This window comes from Meles meles, chromosome 1 (assembly GCF_922984935.1).
Source record: "Meles meles chromosome 1, mMelMel3.1 paternal haplotype, whole genome shotgun sequence".
Classification (NCBI taxonomy): domain Eukaryota; kingdom Metazoa; phylum Chordata; class Mammalia; order Carnivora; family Mustelidae; genus Meles; species Meles meles.
The window spans coordinates 45,133,774-45,156,615 of NC_060066.1; the positions used below are offsets into that span (position 1 = coordinate 45,133,774).

The 22,842-nt window shown below is 38.6% G+C and overlaps 1 protein-coding gene across 1 annotated transcript in view; it reads right to left on the reverse strand.

Annotated features, from left to right (window-relative positions):
• Positions 1-22,842, reverse strand: part of SLC26A7 (solute carrier family 26 member 7) — a 114,569-nt gene that overhangs the window by 43,577 nt on the left and 48,150 nt on the right. The window contains exons 4-8 of the mRNA XM_046020188.1: positions 21,289-21,453; positions 8,593-8,745; positions 4,715-4,797; positions 2,206-2,353; positions 94-207 (exon numbers count right to left, since the gene is read on the reverse strand). Coding sequence (XP_045876144.1) covers positions 94-207; positions 2,206-2,353; positions 4,715-4,797; positions 8,593-8,745; positions 21,289-21,453 — 663 coding nt within the window. The remainder of the gene's footprint in view (positions 1-93; positions 208-2,205; positions 2,354-4,714; positions 4,798-8,592; positions 8,746-21,288; positions 21,454-22,842) is intronic.

Here is a 22,842-nt window from a genome sequence, read left to right on the forward strand (position 1 = left end):
TTTCAGGACTTTAGAGAGGAGCTCAATTTTCCCCCCTTCCAAAAATGAGAGTAACCAGCAGTTTTTTTGGTCCATCCTGAATGATGAACTTACCTGTGTCTTCGCACCTGTGCTGTACAGGCCAGCAGTCCTTCCCATGGCGGCAGCACTTGGTATGCAGAAGAAAAACGAAGGAATCACATTGCTGAGGCCATGGGCCAAAAATTCCTATAGGATTGATGGTAAGAGAATATATTACTTAATCAGAATCAACTTTTGGAGACCACAGGGACATCTTGTCAAAGGATGGAGCTTGTTTGTATTCAATTTCAGTTCTCCCTATTTGTTGTGACCTGTTATTTAAAATATATATATACACACATATATTTATATGTAAATAGACATATAAATATGCATACATTCAATAAAAGCTATATATATAATTTTTACTGAGTGCTTACAATAAGCCAGAAACTGTTCTAAGCATTTAATGCTCATAACCACCTTCTAGGGAAGTAAACCATCCACCAATGGCCCCCAAAATGCTAACTCCAGTGGCTATTTCCTATCTACCTTGCCTAAAAGTGGTCTTTGAGATAGTTTCTCACTTCTTCCACCTTAAAGGTTCCTTCTAGGTCCTGCTAAGACCTCACACCCTCCTATTTTCGTCCCACCTCCCTGGCCACTACTTCTCCATTTCCTTATGGTTCCAATCACAAATTTGGACCACTTCTCTCCCTGATCTTAGCTACCCAAATACAGGTTGACAACTCTCAAATTTACATCTCTAGCCAGGGCCACTCCTCTGTAGTTCAGACTCATATGGCCAACCTGCTACCTAGCATCTCCATTTGGATTGTTGGCAGGTATCCCAAACTTCACCAAATCAGGCTCTTGTTCTCCACCATCCCCAATCGGGTCCTCCCACATTCTTCCCCACCTCAAGTTCCAATTACTTAAACCAAAAGCATTAGAGATGTTTTTGGCTTCTTCCCCTTTTCCCAGATAGTATCCACATCCAATCCAGAATCTGTCTTCCTCTCATCTCCTGCACTGTTATATCCCAGTCCCAGTCATCAAATGTTACCTGAATTATTGCAAAAGCCTCCTGATGTTTTCCTGCTTCTGCAGTAAACAAAACAAACATCCCTGCTCTCAGACAGCTACACTCCAGTGAGTGAATGCTGACAGTAAACAAGATTAATAATGAAAAGCAAAGCAGAGAAGGGAGTGGAAAAATCTGGAGTTTAGGATTTTAGCTTACCAAGGAAGGCCTCCCTGAGAAGAGAACCTTTGAATAAAAGAGGCATGCAGATATCTGAAGGAACAGAGTTCCTGGCAAAGGGTGTTGCAAATACAAATGTCCTAAACCAGAAACATGATTAGCAAGGCATTAAGTGTGGCAAAAACAGAGTGTAAAAGGGATACGAGATCAGAGAGGACAGAGATGGTGGCAGGTGGTGTAGAGCTCTGTAAGGCATGGAAAAGAGGCGTTTCGTTTGCACATGATGGGAAGCCACTGGGAGGGTTTGAGATAAGGAACAACATGGTCTGTGTAGTAAACCATGGCATCCCTTGTTCCTAGACCAGTGTCCAGCACATGGCACAGCTCAATACATATCTGTTAAATGAATAAATGTGGGTTTTTTTCATAGATAACAAAACGGGGCACACAGCCAATTAAGGACACATAGCATCAGAGTGAGATTTAGACGCAGGTAATAGAACATTCATAACCGCTGTCCCACAGCTGCCTCTGCAGACCTATGCAGGCATGTGGGAAGGGCCACAAGGATTGAAATAAGAAACTAGCAGAAGTCGTTTCAGAAGTAAATCAGTAAAATTTTCATTCTTTGATATTCTTAAACCCTTGCGCTCTTTAGTTTTTTACTAACACAAATAATATTAGTGTTATTTTTACTTTGAAATCCATGATTTTTAAAAGTCAGCATGCAATGGCAAACATTTGTAGATTCTATCCTAACACCAGAAAGGACATCAAGATGTCCTTCTCCCTAGGGGGAAAAATTTTTATAGTTTAAACCAACCTGTGGAGGCCAGATTTTCAGCTTTCTATGAATGATTCAGAGATTTCTGTTTTGTTCTACCCATTCTTGCTATACACTCAGGAAAGTTCTATTTCTCATAAGTCCAACATTGTCAGGGTCTGGGAGTACGGAGTACCATGACACTACCACCATAGAGGGGGGCTGAGGCGTACTCCACCTGGTTGTCATCCACTGAATATTTGTACTTTTTAGCAGATCCTTGAGCCAGAGCCAGGGAGGCCACATAGCCGACAAGTGCCACTCCAAAAGCTTCAGTGATTACTGCAGAGAGGACATTCATGGGGGGAGCTCTAGGTGGAGGGATTCTGTGGAAAGAAAGACCATACTGATGTTATCAATTTTCATGTAATTTCTGTAACAACTTACACTGAATTCAACTGTGGTAATGACTATGAAGTTTACAAAGAGAAAGTAAAACACCCATGTGAACAAGGAGCCTTGTGGTTGGGAGCCCTTTGTTTTCAATATTATTTAGCAGAAAAGCAAAATCACAAGGATCACCATGGAGATGGGCTCCATGCCTCCACCGGCATTTACGCCCAGGTTACAGTGCAGAAACTGACTCAACAAAAATTTCCTGTATCAGAACAAAAGCAGATCTGGAGTGTTCTTTCATTCGAACCTTTCCAAATATGTGATTGGCAGGCATTAAAGACTATACTTTCTGCCCTGAGTACTACAGTGTTTTATGCAAACAATGGTTTACTGTGAGCTACAATTCTTAAGCTAGTCCCTAAATTTGCCATAATCTTAATTATAATCTTAATTCATAATCTTAATTATGTTTTTAACTAATCCTTTCACAGTACACTTAACTATGCATCACATACGTTAAGAAAAATGTGTGTAAAATTTCCATGTACCCTCCGTTGCAAAATACAGTTCCCCAGTTTTTTTTTCACAGTTCCTCAGCTTTAAGGAAGTGTTTAAAATATTTCTTTCAACTAATACCCAGCTATTGTTTCCTTGTCTTTTGAAAACCGCTTGAGCCAAGGGATCATTGTTTATTTATCCCTGATGATGCTTTGGAGGACTTACTTCTCCAAAAACAAACGAAAAATCCCTCTGGGGGAAAAGTAGAAGAAAAAGGGAAGATAAATCATGTTGACTTAATATCTAGCAAGAAAGTGGAATGCTCAGCTCTCTCAATTAGCTGTTTCATTCAGTCGTCCACACAACCCCACATGAGTGCCACTCATGCACTCTATGGCAGAGAAAACATTTTAAGAAAGTTTAGGTAATGCACTTAAATCACAAAGTGAATGGTAATGCTGGGGTTCACTGTCTCTTTTCAATGCCACACTCCTTCCATAATTCCTTCAGAGAATGGGTGCGGAAAGGTCACTCAAAATAAAGGAGAATTAAAGCAGGTGGGGGAGAGGCATGATTTCTTTTATCCACTTCCTTAAGTTTACACCCAAGAGAAACTGATGCATAACATTATAGGCCCTAAGATATTTTAATATGATATATAAGAGAGCTGCCATTTCAAAGTATAAGAACTTCTGTTTCATAAAAATTGAGCTTCCCTAATTATTATTAATAATAAGCTGACCTAGGCGAACCATAAGAGACTATGGACTCTGAAAAACAACCTGAGGGTTTTAAAGGGTCAGGGGTGGGAGGTTGGGGGAACAGGTGGTGGGTAATAGGGAGGGCACGTTTTGCATGGAGCACTGGGTGTTGTGCAAAAACAATGAATACTGTTACGCTGAAAAAAATAAATAAAATGAAAAAAATAATAATAATAATAAGCTGACCTAGAAACAATAAATTGACTTTTGAAGGTGGAAAAGTAGAGACCCCCTGCAGAAAACCCAAGTTGATTTAAATAATAACCATTAGCCTGCATCTAACATAAAGGTTAAAGACAGGATCTTTTTTTTTTTAATCTGTTTAACCCTTGACAATTTTCTACTGTTCCTCCATTTTAATGTTATGAGAAACCAAAATTTGGAAGATAAAAATACAGAGGAAACAACTGTAACGCTGCCCACTATTTATAAGTACCAGTGTTTATACAGCCCACTGAGGGGGAATAACCCTATGACACCCCTCGCTTCCCCAAGATGTCTTTGTGTTCCTCCAGGCTATATTTGGCTCAATGTTTTTGCCCTTTTAGGGTGAACACTTCTTGTTAACCTTCCTCTTAGGGTCCAGAGGAAGGCTCTGGGAAACCATACCCTCTTCTCTACTTCTACCCTCTTTTACCATTATATACCACCCAAGCCTGTGGGATTGCTATTTCAGATGATGCTTATGTGCTTTTACTACATGTTAAGTGAAATAAAAACAGTCATAAGAATACATGTGTGGAATAGGGAACAATAAATCCCAGAGCATGACTATAATTTAGAAATTCAATGCCCTCCTTTTTTCGGCCAAATAATATCTTTGTAAATAATTTCCAAATCTTTAACCTGAAGCAATGTTGTATAAAATAGTTGTCAACTTCCCTAGTAATAGGCAAACGGTTTAAAAAGTTACTCTTTCTCCGTGTGTGTATTGTTGTTTCTATCATTTTCAAATAGAAATTAATTAGAATTTGTCCTATAGAGGGCCTTTGAAACAAATGAAATCCATTGTCACCTACCCCAAGACTTTTCCTCCATCATAAACAAGTAAACAAACAAAAAAGAAAGAAAGAAAGAAAAAGACTACATTACCCTTTTGGAATATGACCAACTACTTCTAATCCATATGTGATTTCCATATTGGTACAATAACAAGCAAATGATGCAGCAATAATCTGTGTGGTTCCATTTGAAAAAAGAAAAAGAAAATTATTACTGGCCTCCCAAACACCTTGAAGCTATTTTTGAAAGTAAACATTGTTTATGTGTCCCATGATTGTTCAGAGTAATGTAGTAGTCACACAGACTTTTAAAAATTAAGAAAATTTATAAAAATAAAAAAAAATGCCTTTGAAACTTGAAAGCACTTTATTTGTAGTCTCAAAAACCAAATGGCATCCCCACAATATGGCTTTTCTAACATCCTTTCCAACACATCAATCCAAACATGACTGATTTTGAAGAGGCACAGATTAGAATATGGGAGTGTATGTGTGTGTACAGATACCATAACCAACCTAAATACTTATCTCCTGGAACATGAAGAAATACTTTATATCACAGAACAATTCCCTCCAGGACACCAACTTTCAAGAGTTTGAGATATTGCATAAACGACTACATAGGTCAGTAATCGATAATGATTTATAGTCTCCTTGAATAATTTTGAATTTTGAGCTTTTACTATTTCTTGAAGTAAAATGTACTAGTTAATAACAAGCTGGACTCACTGTTCTTAAAATTACCTCTGTTGGAGTCTCAGGTTCCCTATGCTCTATTATCTGACCTACAATAGGCAAGATCAGGTGTTCTCTTCCTCCTTTAAATCACCTTTAAAAAGGATGCTCAGAACCCAGTTCAGTCTCCATTATTCTAGCCATGCCACCCCCATGTTTTCCACCCATTTTCACATTCTCTTTTCATTCTTCTCATAATTTTAGTAGGGACTGGGAATTTCACATGGTTATGGTATCAGTTTGGTATTAGCTTGGATCTACTTATTACTATACTTTTTTGTTAAAAAGAGACATGCCAACTATCTATTTAAAGTATGAATTTACCACACAGTTGGCCAGAAATAAGGTATAACAAAATCACACCACCAAATTAAGACATATTTAACAATTAATGCCCAAGAATTTTATTTTGTAGGGATTTTTCCTATCTGTGTATTTCTCTTCTCTATAATAATATTTAACTTAATTTACAGAGGATTTTAAAACATCAAATAGACTTAAGAAGCAACACAGACTTGAGGATTTTTTAAAAAGGCAACAAAACTGTATAGGTTATACTGTTGAACAATAAGTATTGTGATATAATAGTGTTTCCTGATGAAGAAGTAGTTAAAAGTTCAGCCTATTAGGTTAGAATCAGAAGCATTAACATACTTAAAAGTCCCTAAGATGATTAATAAATTTTAATTGCTAATATGGTCAGAAAATACTGTAAGCTGTAAAAGAAAATATATCATAGCCACAAAATACTGGTTTCTTATTGAAAATGGAAGAATACATGATGCTCAATACCTATAGGCAATATTAAAATTAAGTAATTTAAGCCACTGAATTGGCTTTCAGACAATATCTTATTTCCTCACTCTATCTCTTTGACAAAATTAAATTCCTCTATAAGATGAATCATTGGTTCCCTCTTCAATATTATTTTAATATTATATGTGTGTATAAGGCCAGCACTGCCCTTAGACTTGGGACAACAGGGGATCCTGGTCCACTCAGACCCAGTGCGTCAGGGCTTTCTAATCTGGTCCTTTCTAATCTGGCCCTCCCCATAAAATGAGAACTTTGTAGGGGTGCCCAACTCACCTGTACTTATCTTTCTGGACCCCACTTTGGATACTCAGGAATCTACAGTTTCTTGCTCCAATGGCCCAAGGCTGCTCCCCCAGGTTCATCCTCCCAGTGTGGCCCACGAAGAGGTCAAGGGACAGTTTTGGTGATGAAAGAGTGAGGATGTGTTTGGAGCTTGGAGCAGGAAGAGCCACACATATACATACGAATCCCCTGGTCGGTGCCTCAGAGCTGGAGTAGGAAGAGAAGGGGCAGGCCAAGGTGCTGGCTCACCCCATGCCGCCTCATTCTGATAGAACCCGAAGGATGGAGAATTCTCTATTCTGACCTTTCAAGGTAATCACTAAGGTGGTTTAGTCAAAATAGGAAAACAGAACTTGCTTTTTTTTGGTTTTTGTTTCTCGGGGTATTTTTTAGAGAGCACTTACAAGCGGGGGGGGAGGGGAAGAAGGAGAAAGAGGATCTTAGGTAGGCTCCATGCCCAACATGGTGGCCTACATTGGGCTCGATCTCAGAACTCTGGGATTGTGACTTGAGCTGAAATCAGTAGTCATATGGTTCATCAGTTCAACCACCTAGGCACCCCAGAACATGTCTTATTTAACACTTTGATCTATAACTTTTAAGTATTGGTGCCTGCATTAGTACTTTTACCATGGATCTTGCAAATATTAGGGGAAACTTGTGTAAGAATTACCTCTCCTTTTCTTTTTTATAAGGATAAAGTATATCTTACTACTTTTCATTGAATAAGTAATTTTTTATTACTAGCTCAAGGGTAATGTTACCTAAGATTATTTTCAATTTTTGGTTCATGCAACATACATAATAAAGCTTCCTAAGATATAATAAGATTTCTTAATACCTTAGGATTTTGGAATAAAATAGGTATTTTTCACAGTTGTTGTGAGGACTATTAATAATCATAGTACCCTCCACTTTTATGGCTTATTTGAAATACAAACACACACACATTAAATAGATCACATATATTACATGGATTTCCATAAATTACCAGGAGTATAGAATCATACAAGGTCTAGCTATGGAGAGAGGCCATCCACCTGAGCTCTACAAAAGTAAGTCACGGTCCTCAGAGATAGTTTCTAACGTGCTAGGTTTATCTATTTATGTAAACCTACCATTTCAGCAATATAAATGAGTATTTCAAGAGGTGAAATTATTTAGACACCACTTGTTCTGTACATGTGTAACCCAAAGACCATTAAAAAACTAAAGCCAATTAATGATTAAGTTAGTAGACTGTGGTTGTGTTAACATTACATTTTCAACTTAATGCTTTGTTTAATTAGGAGTTCCCATTAGAGGCTCTTAAAATTTCAAAATGTGTTTTTTAATGCATAACCCATAAACCTTAAACCATAAACCTTAATGCAAAGTATAATTCATTGTTTGGCCAGCTATAGCAACAAAAAATATCTTAGAGAACCAGCCCCGGCCAGTGAAAATCATGAGTGTCCTTTCAATAAAGCAAAATTAGGTTGGTAAAAAAAGTGTTGGGGCACCTGGGTGGCTCAGCGGGTTAAAGCCTCTGCCTTCGGCTCAGGTCATGATCCCAGGGTCCTGGGATCGAGCCCCGCGTCGGGCTCTCTGCTTAGCTGGGAGCCTGCTTCCTCCCCTCTCTCTCTCTCTCTGCCTCTCTGCCTACTTGTAATCTCTATCTGTCAAATAAATAAATCTTTAAAAAAAAAAAGTGTTAATAACTCTACCAATCATTGATGGATATTTGTCAACTAATAATACTTCTATGCATATCATACAAATGCCACATCAATAGGATATGATATCCCTTTTTACTGCTTTAGAGAGAATCATTCCAGAAATCTTTCGAGTCTCACCCTCAGAAATGTCTCCTTATTTAAAATCTTAAGTTATATGTTCTATTATTTCTGTAAAAAAATTACAAGCATATGAGAAATGCTGCGTAAATTGAAAACATGTGTGCCTCCTTTTTAAAATTATTGACTCAAAATGTTTCCTGTTCTTACATTAATGTATAGCCACGCAAAATTAGCCCTCCTTTAATGAGAGACAGGAATGCTTTGGGTTACTGCGAACGATATAGGGAGTCTCTGCAGGTTACCCCAACAACGAGCAAGCACTGTAAGGCAGAATGCTAAATGTTGATTTCATACTCACCAAAACTAAATCGACAGGAAGGACAACTTTAATTTTCCTTTTAAACTGTTCATTCAGCTCCTTAACCAGAACGAGCACCACGATACTCAGCAAGGATAACAGCAGTGCTTCCAGTCGGACAGACTTGATGTTTTCAAAGACATATGCGTAGATCTGCAGTGATGAGGGAATGTGCAAACAAAACTTGGGGTCATCCACAGTGGACCAATACTGAAATCTGGCTCCCAATGAACTCATTGATGTTTTGCAAAAATCATGTTAAGGGGCGGGGTGTGGAAAGGTGGGCATAAAGTGTGGTCAGCACTAACGCAGAGCAACCTATAATTCATTTGCATGTACAAAACTGCTTTGTCCCTGACTCTTCCACTAAACTCAGTGTCGCTCCTTCCTACATAAGGACACTGCTAGAGAGGATGACTCTTCCGGGGCCTTCATCGGGCAGAGATACTAAAACTCATTGCCCACATGCAGATTCATCAGGCTCTTCCTCAAACTGCAGGATCGAACAACCACATGCACTTTAAATATCTATGGATGCATCTGGAAAGTTAAGAGCTCTGCATAAGGAGGTATTTGCATTTATCTGTATCTTCCAAATTCTCTCTTGCGAAGATATATCACTTGTATAATTTTAAAGGTTTTTAAATAAGCTTTAAATGCTTATCTTCAACATGTCCCTTAACTCCTCCTTCTGTTGGATCATGCCGACTCTGATTTTTATAAGCTCATTTTGATTTGTCCACAACAGATTCTTCAAATCATTTCAGGTGACAAAAACTAGCTTTTGCTCTAGGTCACAGGCTATTCTTACAGCAGCCCAACTTGTTGGCATTCTTTGGCCTCTCTTTTCAGTATCTCAAATATGAGCTGACCATAACTAAAAATACTGGATCAAAATATCACATACACGACGGATCAAAAGAGCTCACACAGTCTATGTTCTTCAGGTCTCCGAAAATTCTGCTCCATAGGTTTCCTAACCAAAGGACTTAACCCATCTGGTCTAGACATCTGGTCCAGGGATGGTATAAGGAGGTACATCAGGTTCAGGTTACCCGAACCTGAATTCTAGAGGTTAAGCATTACCATTCACACTGCAACTCTTGCAAACAAACAAATTAAATAAACTCAGTTAAACTGAAGCATCACTGAGCGAAAGGGACCACAGTAGGTAATCCAGAATCCCTTTTGCCCACAGTTTAAAAACAAAACAACAAAAACCAACAGAAACAAAACAAAAACAACCTAAAAAACCCCACTACTGGGCGCCTTGGTGGCTCAGTGGGTTAAGCCGCTGCCTTCGGCTCAGGTCATGATCTCAGGGTCCTGGGATCGAGTCCCACATCGGGCTCTCTGCTCAGCGGAGAGCCTGCTTCCCTCTCTCTCTCTCTCTCTCTCTCTGCCTGCCTCTCTGCCTACTTGTGATCTCTCTCTGTCAAATAAATAAATAAAAAATCTTAAAAAAAAAAACCCAACTACCTGTGTATCAGATACATTAAGGAATAATAAGGGATCAGAATAGCTTTACCTGTTATCTTTTTCTATTACTAATAGAATACTATATAGTATTCTATATAATAGAATAAATAGAATACTAAATAGTGTTCTATTTTATCCCACTCTACCTGAAAAGAAAATTAGGTACTATAATATCATAGCTATCTGAGACACAGACAACATTTTTTGCTGTCTCTCCATGCTGTGGACGATAATTGTTCACTGAATTCCTACAGCAAGTGAAGGAGCAAGTTCTATTTCTCATAGTCACCCCTTACTCAAAACCAAGGACTAAAATTCAAAAGGCCTCTCAGTGAAATATATTCTATAGCGGCTAGGGTTAGAGGAATATCAAGAAAATTTTGTCCAGATACATTGCTTTCTGATGATTTAAGGACAAAAATGAGGATATCTTTCAGATGATTTGTCAAGAAAAAACACAAGGACCCAAATGTTTTAAAGGGTTTAAAGGATTATTCCTTCTGTTTTATGGTATTAAAAGTATGCCGCAAAAGTGCCTGTCTAAGAAAGGGGGGAAGGGCTATGCTCAACTGCCAAGCCATACCAAATTTGCTGTAATGTGCATTTTGAGAACATGTGTTTGCAATAATAAAAATGACCACCCCAGAATGAAAGGAATGAGAAAAGCCCCCCCGCCCCAGGGTTTTTATTGTCTGTCTGGGTTAAACAACTTGTAGGGCAAAGCACTTCTCACAAGATGCTCCAGAAGAACGGTGGGGGTGGGCAAAGGCTTGTTACAACCAGCATGAAGAACACAATAGAACAGCAGGCTGATGAGGAGTGTCATCCTAATGACTGTCATGTGGTCCCACAGGAAGAAGTCACAGCTAAAGTCAGCTTGCAGGCCACAAGTGGCATATGGAGACAGAGACAGGAACAGGGAGAGGAATACAAGCAGATATGCAAACACATACAAACACACAATTACATATGCTCGTTTAATGCAGGTCTAGGCATCCTAAACACACATTAAAATTTCTCATTGCTCATCAATCCAGTCATCTGGGAATGCTATCACACACTAAGCTCCAGTGGATAAAAATTCCTACTGAAGAGCATCTTTCCCTCAGAAGAACAGAGGCAGTTTAATACGTGTATGGATAAATAAATAAGCGGTGTCATCAGAACTGACCACTTTAACAAAACAGGAGTTCAGTTCATTTTGAAACTATAATGCTAATTCTTTAAATTTACCATTTACTACAACTTAACATTAAATGAAAACTATGGTATGTCCAAACAAATCCATTTTGAGATATTTCAAAGAATAAAAGTAGTCTACTCATGATACATATGTTGTTTCTTACTGTTTTCTTGACAGATGAGATTTTTCTGAAGTAGTTAATAGATGTTTGCACGCTCATGCACAAATTTTTTTAAGATTTTATTTATGTATTTATTTATTTGAGAGAGAGAACATGAGCAAAAGAGCACAAGCAGTGGGGAGCAGTAGAGGGAGAGGAAGAAGCAGACTTTCCGCTGAGCAGGGAGCCCAGTGTAGGGCCCATCTCAGGACCCCAAGGTCATGACCTGAGCTGAAGGCAGTCAGTTAATTGACTGAACCACCCAGGTGCCCCAACAAATTTATTTATAGAATGTGTTCTTATCTGAGTTGGCCAATCTTGTTTTTTTTTCTTTAACTGATGGATTTTCAACTTCTGGAATAGTGTCTGGCAGATGGACACTCAATAAATATTGCTGAATGAATAAATACTTTGGTCTAATGTAGTAAAAATAATAATAAATAGGAGACTTTCACTTGAATAAGCAGAATGATGAAGAGAGACAGGCCCAGAGTTTTCTTTTCTCACTATCAATACATGAGCTATATCACATTATGGGGCTTTGTAGCTATCATTTATTAATCACTCAACATGTTTATTGAAGTTTTATTATAGGCAAGGTCTTGAGCTAAATATTAAAGCTATTATTGCAGTAAATTTCAAGTAATCATTGTTTTTTTGTTTTTTTGTTTTTCAGATTTTATTTATTTGACAGACAGAGATCACAAGTAGCCAGAGAGGCAGGCAGAGAGAGAGGCGGAGAGCCTGATGTGGGGCTCGATCCCAGGACCCCAAGATCATGACCTGAGCCGAAGGCAGAGGCTTAACCCACTAAGCCACCCAGGTGCCCCTTAAGTAATCGATTTTTTATATCTTCTACCTGATCTAAGTAATCAGATTTTTAATAACTTCAGTTTTATAAGAATGAGGCAAAATCCAAAGCTGAAAAAACTCATATCTGGGATTTAGTTAAGGAAAAAAAAACAAAAAACAAAAAACAACAGGCAAAAGAGGTTGTACCCATTCAATAGTTTCTCATTATGTAACTGAAAAAGCTAAATTATGTCCATTTTGTTAAACTTCATAAGGCAAAGGGAAAGATCTTAAATGCTTAGAAAGGTTAGTAAGTATAAAAAAAACTAAGGATTTTCTGTCCAATACTTAATTAACCAGAAATTTCTATCAATCAAATATCCTTTCCACCAACATTCTCCATGCTCTAGGTATTGCTATAATAAAATGTCCATGACAGAAAAAAATGATTTTAATATTTTAAGTATATAATGTTATCATTGACAATTCTTCAGTAGCAGTGATGAGTATATTTCTGAACTATCTATAAAGGGACCACATGAAATATGCTAACATATATTTTATGCCAAAAAGAACACATAATCCCTTTAGTATAATTATTTATCATTCCTGTGCTATTTTTGTATTAGGAATCTGTCATAAATCACTTTATGTTTCACTGGAAAAACAACAGAGTGATGGTACAATCAGCAAACCTTAACAAAGCTGTCAACATTCTACTTTATAGTAGGTATAAAGTACTAATCTGTGATCCACAAGTCTTGATTCCCAGTATATGACTTTGAGTCTGTCATCAACCACAAAACCAGGAATATCTCTAGGAAAAAAAAAACCTGCAACATTCATAAATGCTTCTACCATGTGTTCAGACTGTGGTCTGAAAACACTGGTGGCATCATCTGTGCACAGATATTTGTCTCAAATCCAACAAGTGCACTTATAAGAGACAAAAGAGGAGAAGACAAGGACACAGAGAAGAAGGGGCTTTGGGGTAACCAAGGCACAGTTTGGTTGCTGTAGCCACAACCAAGGATGCCTGGAGCCACCAGAAGCTGGAAGACAAGGAAGGATTCCCCTAGAACCTTCAGATAGATCATGGCCCTGCTAATACCTTGATTTGGGGGCTACTGGACTCCAGAAATGTGAGAATAAAGTTCTCTGTGTTTAGTCCCCAGGTTTCTGGTAATTTGTAATAGTAGCCACAGGACACTAACATAGTTACCAAGTCAAATGCTTCTCACTGTGTTCCCCTAAAGTTTATATGCTGAGGCCCTAACCCCCAGTACCTCATTAGATGACTATATTTGGAGAGAGGGCCTTTAAAGAGGTAATTAAATTAAAATGAGGCCATTAGAGTGGGCTCTAATCCAATCTGACTCGTGCGATTATAAAAAGAGGAGATGATGACCTACAGACAGACACCGGGGAAGTGCGTGGCCAGGGGGAAGACCATGTGAAGAGGCAGGAGGGGGGCCATCTGCAAGCCATGGAAAGCGACCCCAGAGGACACTACTATGCTGGCACCCGGATGATATCCAGCCTCCAGAACTGTGAGAAGAGCCATTTCTGCTGTTGGATCCACCTAGCTTGCGGCCATTTGTTACAGCAGCCTTACCAAATGAACGCAGAGGATATTATGCCTTCAGGATTTCATGTATACCTAGGAAATTGCCCCTTCTTCAAGTTGACTGAGATAGAAGTCTTTCTAAAACACAAAGTGAAACTTAACAGAAAGCTTTTAGTAACCGTCACTCCTTGAATCCGTACGGTGCATTCACCGTAACCACTTCTTTCCACCTGAACAGAAGAATTTTTATATTTTCACCACCACACGTAGAAGTGGGGAGGGCAGCTAGTGGTAGAAAGAACACGGGAGCCTATTTCAATATCATCATTCTCTAGAAGAGTGGGAGAAGTAACATTTCTAGGCACTAGGCTATCTTATGTGCAATGACTCATTGAATTTCCCAATTAATACAAGGTGCGTATTATCATTTCTCCTTTGCTCTATCCCATTACCCACCTTCAATTACAAGAGCTGGCTTCCTTCATTAACATTATCTGAGATGATCTTGTTCACCAATCTGTCTCCTCCTGCCCTATTTCATGCCCGCCTCAGTATTTCAATAAAACTCCATGGGAACAGGGATATTAATTCTCAACTGCATCCTCAGTGCCTAAGAGGCAGTCAGTTAATATTTGCAGAGGAAATCTATTCTAGTGGTTCTTAAATCAAGGATGCATACATGCTAATCTCTTCCCATCCATGTGTAGTTCCTAAAATCTCCCCAAATTAATCTGTTGAAGATTTCTGGTTTTGAAGCCTCGCACTTAGTCCAACTCTCCCACCTAGCCGGTGGAGAGACAAGTCCACTCTCAGGTCTGGCTTTTGTTCTTAAAGTCAGGTTTCACATCCTTGGGGCCTTTAAACATGAGCTACAGTTGCTCAGACATGTCCTCTCCCTGCCTCAACTCACTTTCAAATTCATTATATTTGAATCCCACCTCTAAGCATATATAGATTCTTCTTGGAGATTCCCTAAAGCCATATCCAATCCCTCCAAAATTGATGTGAGTACTAATTCTCTCTGTTCTTAAGAATTTGATGTCTCCTATAAACTCTGCCTACATATCATTGTATCATTAAACATTTTAGGGTCAGTATTGTTAAATCAAACTCCTCAAATCCCTCTACTTCTTAAAGTCACGCAAACAGAAAAACAAGAGAAATATATTAAGCTGAAAGCTTAACCCCAGGCTGTGTTTTCATGAATACAAACAAAACCTCCAAAGATAGGGAAACACACACACACACACACACACACACACATTCCACTTATTTTTTTACATAATTATATGCAAACTTCTGATCAACAAGTGCTTCTCACACTGGGAATAAATCCATTCACTATTGGGGTGCCTGGGTGGCTCAGTGGGTTAAGCCTCTGCCTCCAGCTCAGGTCATGATCTCAGGGTCCTGGGATGGAGCCCCATGTCGGGCTCTCTGCTCAGCGGGAAGCCTGCTTCCCCCTTTCTCTCTGCCTGCTGCTCTGCCTAGTTGTGATTTCTCTCTCTCTCTCCATCAAATAAATAAAATCTTTTTAAAAAAAAATCTATTCACTATTGCTTTAAGGGATAAATTAAGTCTGCAACCAAAATGTGAACTAGAGGAAGTATGGTGTGTTAGACACTAGAAACAACAAGGCGCACAAAACTCCTAACACATACAACCAAGCTCTCCACAGCCTTAGTGGCATCCGGCCATCCCTTGTTTAGAAGACGAAGTTTAGGGGCGCCTGGGTGGCTCAGTGGGATGAAGCTTCTGCTTTCAGCTCAGGTCATGATCCCAGGGTCCTGGGATTAAGCCCTGCATCCAGCTCTCTGCTCAGCAGGGAGCCTGCTTCCTCCTCTCTCTCTCTGCCTGCTTCTCTGCCCACTTGTGATCTCCCTCTGTCAAATAAATAAATAAAATCTTAAAAAAAAAAAAAAAAAAGAAGACGAAGTTTAATTTGAATTACTTGAGCATGGATTTCATAGTGCTGTGATTTTCAGTGAGCTTTGGGGCCTAGAGAGAGCTCAACCCAAGATGGTTGAGTTGCAAAAATTAACTGCCCTCTGATTTAGAATTTTAAAGTAATCTTTGTTATAAATTCCCATATAATTGTTCCGTATCCAAATTAAACCTGCCACATTCTCTATCCCCAACGTCACTGATTGAATCAAGCTGCAGATGAACATTCCTTTCCTCTCCCCTTCGATTTATTCTGTCCATTTTTCAGGGTATATTGTACATCCCAGCAATTCACAATAGACATGTCACAGTAACAAGAGAAAACATAGGCTTTCCGAAACCACCAAAGCGTGTTCTTCATTCAGAATTCCCAGAGGGCCTAGGTCTTCAAAGTAGATTAATTCTCCACATATAAACCTCATTTGTACATATTTAATTGTGAGCTCATTCTCTATTAAAAAAATGTTTTATTGGCTCTGATTTCCTTCTGACGTTTCTACCCCATTTTATTAACATTCTTGGTTCCTGCCTTGCAGCCTTCGGGGATGTCCAAACTAGAAAATGCTTGCTTGTACTTCAGGGATTGGGGTGGGAATGAAACGTTTTTCAGTCCTGAAACTCCTCAGATTTAAGGAAGGAAATAAAAACTTCCAAGAAGGGTAATTGAATATGTTGCCAAGCTTGCCTTGTGCTCTTGGGTTTAATGTACAGAACTGTACATAATTATTTAGAACAGTACTCACATGAAGCCATGCCAATGAGACTAAATCAGCCAAATTTATCATATGTTGCTCCAGGCTGAGACACTGGCGCCATCTCAAAGAAACCCACATGTGCTAATAGGAACTAGGAATTTTTGTAATTTTTATTATGCCTTTTGGGGAAACATCCTTTCTAACAAAAGATACATCATCATTTCTCAATTAAAAAAATGAATTTTGAAACACTGAAAAAAAATAAGATTAAATTAAATTTTAAAAAATATTCTAGAGAAGAATTAAACTTTTCCATCTTATGTTTGTGGGGAACCAACTATCAGTCAAATATTCAAATCGTAAGAAAGACAGGAATAAAATAGTGTCACTGGTTTGCCAGAGTCCCAAGACAGAATGTTATTGCTTCTGCTTAGTGTGAAATGTATCCAGCACTGTTATAATTCGTTAAGTGAGTTTTTAACTATTGGGGTGGTGAGCTGAATAGATGGAAATATTTTTAGATAAAAATAAACTAAAAACATAGCATTTCTTGAATTCTGACGACTAACTCTTATTATAAACAGCAGATAGTTTTTTTTTTTAAGTTTTATAAATTTTGAAGTCATCTTCCTAAGTTGCAAGAAGAGATATAACTTTGTTTTACTGTTTAGCTTTGGTTATCTGATCGAGTCCTCCACAGTTTACAGGAAAACTATCTATTACTATTCTATTATTATTAATAGACGGAAGTATCTCTTACATAAGAAGCTCTTTCAAAAATCTTAAATTTGTTATATCCAACAATGCATTACTAGAACAAAGATAATGGCTTCTGCTTAATGAATATGTTCTAGGCATTTCACTTAGGGAATGAATCCCAATAAGTATAATTATCATCAGTTTATGGAACAGGCAACCAGAAGTCAAAGATACTTGGTGATTTGGTCAAGACCAGAGTTATGATCTGAATATGGGCCTCTAAAATTTTCAAGTTCTTTCTCCTGTTGCCTCTTTCTAAGGAAAAGAAAAGATGAATTATGGCCTACCTGAGTGTATGGGCTCTAAATAAAATCAGCAGAGCTAAAAGTCAACTCAGAGAAAAAATTTTTTCTGATTTCTGATTTTTACCCAATAAATAACTAAAAAAGAATGTGCAATACTTCAAAGATCATTAAGAAATGGCCATAATTTAAAATTTATTAGAGGTATATGAATTTAGAGATTAAAACTTGCATAACAAAGGGGAAAGTAAAACAGGATGCATGAAGGAATTTGGGAAGTTAAATAAGAAAGAAGAATTTTGCCTAATTCTACTCACTTTCCTTGGGAATCAAGGAGATCATAAGGGTGTACCTGGGGATCTATCTGCATATAAAGATCCTAGAAATTCTGAGAGAAGCACTCAAAGGACCAGCAGCTGAAAGCTTTAGTAGGCTATGACACTTATGGGAGAGCCCCTCCTCTGGTGAAGTTCCTTACCAGTTTTCAGCTAGAAGAGAAGAAGTGGCCTCTCTGATCTTAGCTGGCATTGGTGGCCTGTGATCTACATGGCAGATGTAGAAAGGGGAGAAGCATTAGGCACATCTACTTCTTACGACTTATCAGACGTCTGTTCTACAAGCTGACAGGGCAGAACCTACCACCAGGTGTTTCTGACTCAAACTGCTCTTTAAAAATGTTTTGCTGAGGCAAGAACACCCACCAGTCCAGAGCAACCAAAGGGATGGAGATTTTAGATATTCAAACTAGAGAAATAGAGTCTCTTAATAACACAGCATCAGGCATCCCCCAGGTAGAAGACACTTAAGAAACCATCCCAGTGGCAGAAAGGAGAGACCCCAACCTCCAGTGACCTCAGAACAGGATGAAGGCAGAAGGTTGACGTTTTCTCTCCCTGTTGATAGCAAAGATTGCAACTATCAGAATTAATCAACAGACATTTTCATTGACCAAACTTGAATTCTTTTAAGAAAAATGAGTGTTCCAGCTGAGAAAATTAGGCGTGACCACTGACTCTTGTACAAGAGTCTCAAATACTCTAGATATTAATTTATGTTCCAAAGATAATCAGCTACATATTCTTTATCTCCTATCAGCTTGAGTAGCTTTCAAAAAGGATAGAAGAGTTGTGAAACCTCAGAGGTAGGAAACATAGTCAAAATTGAACAATCCCCCAATGTGTTAATTCACCCTCCTCTGGGTTCTCTGGCCCTGATGATCAAGGCCTCCATTTTGTTTTCTGTTCTATACCTCAGAGCTGAGTTCAGCTTTGGTCCTGCACACCACACCCAAACAAGCTAGGGGCAAGTTCACATTTACATTATCATCATCAGCTTCCTCAGCCTAACTACACCAAAGCTCACTTTGCAAATGTCCCAGTAGAACCTACGCATGACACAAAATTTATTTCTTAATCTAAAGCTCAGATCACCACAATTTTTGATGTTAAAATACCCACATTCATTTTTGAAACCCTGGCAAAGACTCAAAGCACCATTCCAACCCAGCAACTAAACAGTGTAGGACTCTGGGACGTGGAAAAGCAATAGCAACTTTCTTCATTTTCCATCAGCACACAGCTTAGCAATTCCCACCAACTGAATACTGTAAAGCCAGCCATCTATAAGTATTTTAAAATCTGATCCTGTTTCATTGTGAGAACTTAACCCCTTGCCTCCAAAAAGCCACAGAGGATTTGACAAACAAGGTAAAGATTAAGTAGCTTACAGTTTTCCTCACAAGAAAATAAAATGGAAAAAAAAAGAAATCATACACAAAACACTTTAACATGGCATTTTATATACTTGCCATGAGAGAAACAAGATGAAAGACTGAATGTCATTCCCTTATCAGGCTCCCCTGCTTCTTTTAACAGAACTGGAAAAAGGAGGGATGATTATTTGTGTGTGAATATGACTGAAGAGACTAATTTGTAATCCGCTCACATTTCCTTACACTTCCCATGCACAGATGAGCACACCATTCAGGAAGGTCAAGACAGAATCCAGTGCTGATTTGGTTCTCTGGGGTAGACCTGCTGTCACCAGAAGTCTTAAGGGACCCGTCACCTGACGGCTTACAGTTACTTTGGTCTGCATTCCTTTGATCTGGGGCCTCCAGGCTCAGTTCCAGCGCTCTTGTTTTAGTTTTAAGCTCTCTTATAATTAATGAATCATTGAGCAGGATATTACCCAAATAGCAAAAATTCAGAATGAGCTTCCAGCTCCATGTTGCCAATTACTATCTTTATTGACTGCTTCACCACCAGTCACTCAGAGAAACACACACTTAAGCAGATAGATAATACTACTTTTCAGGTACCAGAGTGACAAATTTTAAAAAATAGTAATAATTAGAGTTGACAATGATAAGGTGAGTGGGCAATATTAATGAGCACAACTTTTCAGACTGAAATTTGGCAAACAGCTTATATCCTTCTGATCCGGTAATTCCATTACTAGGAATTTATCCCAATGAGATAATTAGTGATGCAAATAATAACACACAAATAACAAAGATCCTCGTGAAGCTGTGTATCATAGTGAAACACCGCAAACTACCTTAACATCAGGCATTAGATGAAGAAATTATTGTACTTAGATGTTAAGCTACTATTTTGCCTTTAAGATCAAGAAAATTGAGGGTCAGAATTCTCTCAACACTGATAACACATTAGTGTTACTTAGTATGCAGCATTACATTGTGGGAGCTCAGGAGGTACCACCCCAAAATATGCCTGTTTGACATAAGGATTATCTTCAGGTTGTTATTTTGAGAAACTAACAGACACAAAGAAGCTCTGGAAACAGAATATAAGTGACCCTTTTGTAAGGGAAATTTACATTCATAAAGGAATCTCCACCTATAAGGTGTCTCCCTCTCTGTAGAAGGAAAGGGTGACTCTAAATCGCAAAGCACTCCCATCAAGAAGGAACAACTTAAATCTGCACTGCAAACCTTATCCTTGTTTACCGTACTTTCCCTGGTCACCTTCCCATAACTTGGCTCCTCACACTCTTTCCTCATTTGTTTTGGGTGAAGAACGTATTTACACCCAAATTCTAGCCTTTCTCCAGTTACTCATCTCTGAGTTTCTCCCTTGCCTATAGGATACACATGTTAATAAACTTGTTGGTTTTCTCTGGTTAATCTGTTTTTTTGTTAGAGGGTCCACAGCTCAGAACCTAGAAGAGTACAACGGAAATATTTTCTTTTTCCTTCTCTACTACATAAAATTAAGAAATTAAGTAAAATGAAGTTTGGTTGCCCTCCAGTTTATTGACGAAACATTCATTTTCTTATAAAGCTCCATAGGATATGACTTCCTGAGCCGTCAGAGATTTTAGGTCAGCTTCAAAAAGAGACAAAATCAATGGAGTATCATTAGGGTAATATTTTGAAATTGGCCATAGGTTCCTCCCTCAGGTTCAAGTGAATTTTAGTAGCTGATTGTCAGGGACTGGGGCTCCAGCCACCAATTTTGCCCAGGCCTGTGATTTGAGCCGAACCAGAGTTCACAATACTGAATGAGTGTGGTAGAGTGTCCGGTAGTCAAACTGGGCCCCAATCCCAGTAGACAACTTCCACTAGAAGTTGGCAACAGAGCTGGCCCCTGAAAAAATTCCAGTTATTTTTTTCTAATCATGACCCCAAATTACATCATACTCAATTTTTATCAAGAATTGCTTCCAAAATCAGTAGATAGAACACATTGAGTTAGCTTCATATCCTAAATTACATTAAAAGTATCCCAAAAAGATTGTATTTAAACCCACGTTCCCTTCCTACCGAGAAATCTCAGTATTAGAATTCACCGAATTCTACTTTGTGAAACACACTCCCAAAATACACGAACAAAGACATATGGAAAGCTCACGTAAAAGAATCCAAGTGGTCCAGATATATATGGCATTTTCATTCCCAGGAGATACTTGACTTGTGAAGTCACAACGTGGGTGGCAGCCCCGGTTGTCATCGCACTGATCACGGGCTCCGTAAGCAGGAAGGTGGCGCTGCCCAGCTGCAGTACAAACATGGCCACCTAAGAGGACAAAGGAGAGTGACATTTCCCAGAGGTCCAACACATTTTCATGTTCATTCCATACAGACCTAAAGAACTCACACAAAACGGGATTCTGAAATCTTATATATTCAATATCTGGAGTTTTTCTTGAAAATATAACTAGGTTCCAAGACTTTTCAAATGCTCTTAGGTATAGAGTAAGTGCTCCAGTTAAAAGGAACACAACTTTCACCCCTGAAAATTCACTTCTTTTTTTCTCTTTTCCTCATCACAAAAAGGGGAAATATGCTCAGATCAGTTCATAGATGGGGCTCTATGGAGAAAAATTAAATTTGCATTATCATTTAATTTAAGAAAAATTCGGAAGGACATGATGCACTACTCCACACGCAGGAGGCTTAACTGTAGAAAAAACGCCATTTCTTGAGTTTCTCCCAGGTTCTGAGAAATAGGAACACTTTCATGACTAGAAACTCTGTCAAGAGGCTCTAAATGGCCAATTCTAACAAGAAGATATGAGGACTTATTTGTATGTGGAAAAGACCAAAAGACAGAGGTAGATTAAACGGATATGAATTCAGAAACCCAAGAATCAGTAGAAAAGTCATTTTCCTTAAACAGTCCCTTTCTACTCGTAACATCGTGCTCCATCGTAAAAACATGTCATGACCAGGCATAATGATCAGGTCTGAATAGAAGCTGTGTATTGAGTTCTGCTGGGCAAAAGATGACCGGAAGAATCAAAATTCTCCTCTCTCACTATTAACACAGCAGCGGTTAGTGTCCTTCCTTTGCCAGAGGAAGAGAGCTTTCAGAAGACAGCCCATCCTTTCACGGACTACAACTGTGTAAACTCCATCAAGGAAACTGCAAAACACAAAATTCAGTCTTTTTTTAATTTTTTTTTAAGATTTTATTTATTTATTTGACAGAGATCACAAGTAGGCAGAGAGGCAGGCAGAGAGAGTGAGAGGGAAGCAGGCTCCCCGCTGAGCAGAGAGCCCGATGCTGGACTCCATGCGGGACTCGATTCCAGGACCCTGAGATCATGACCTGAGCCGAAGGCAGAGGCTTAACCCACTGAGCCACCCAGGCGCCGCAAAATTCAGTCTTTTGAAAGTAACATTAAATTACATTCATGAGTTTCCACACCGGAAAAGGGATACTAAGTGGGTCGTGTTGATAGAGCCTCGCAGTGTGTTAATTATAATATTTAGGTCAGGTCTTAAAATTCCTGCTGGAAAATAAGATTAATTATTAAAAATCAGAGGAAAGAATAACAATGAGATCTCGTTCTACGAAGAGCTCACAGTGATGGGAAAGAGAAGTATAAAGTGCTGTCTGATAACCCTAGAGCATAAGTTGCAAAATATATCATTGCTATCATGTTGCAAGGCCCTTTGACCA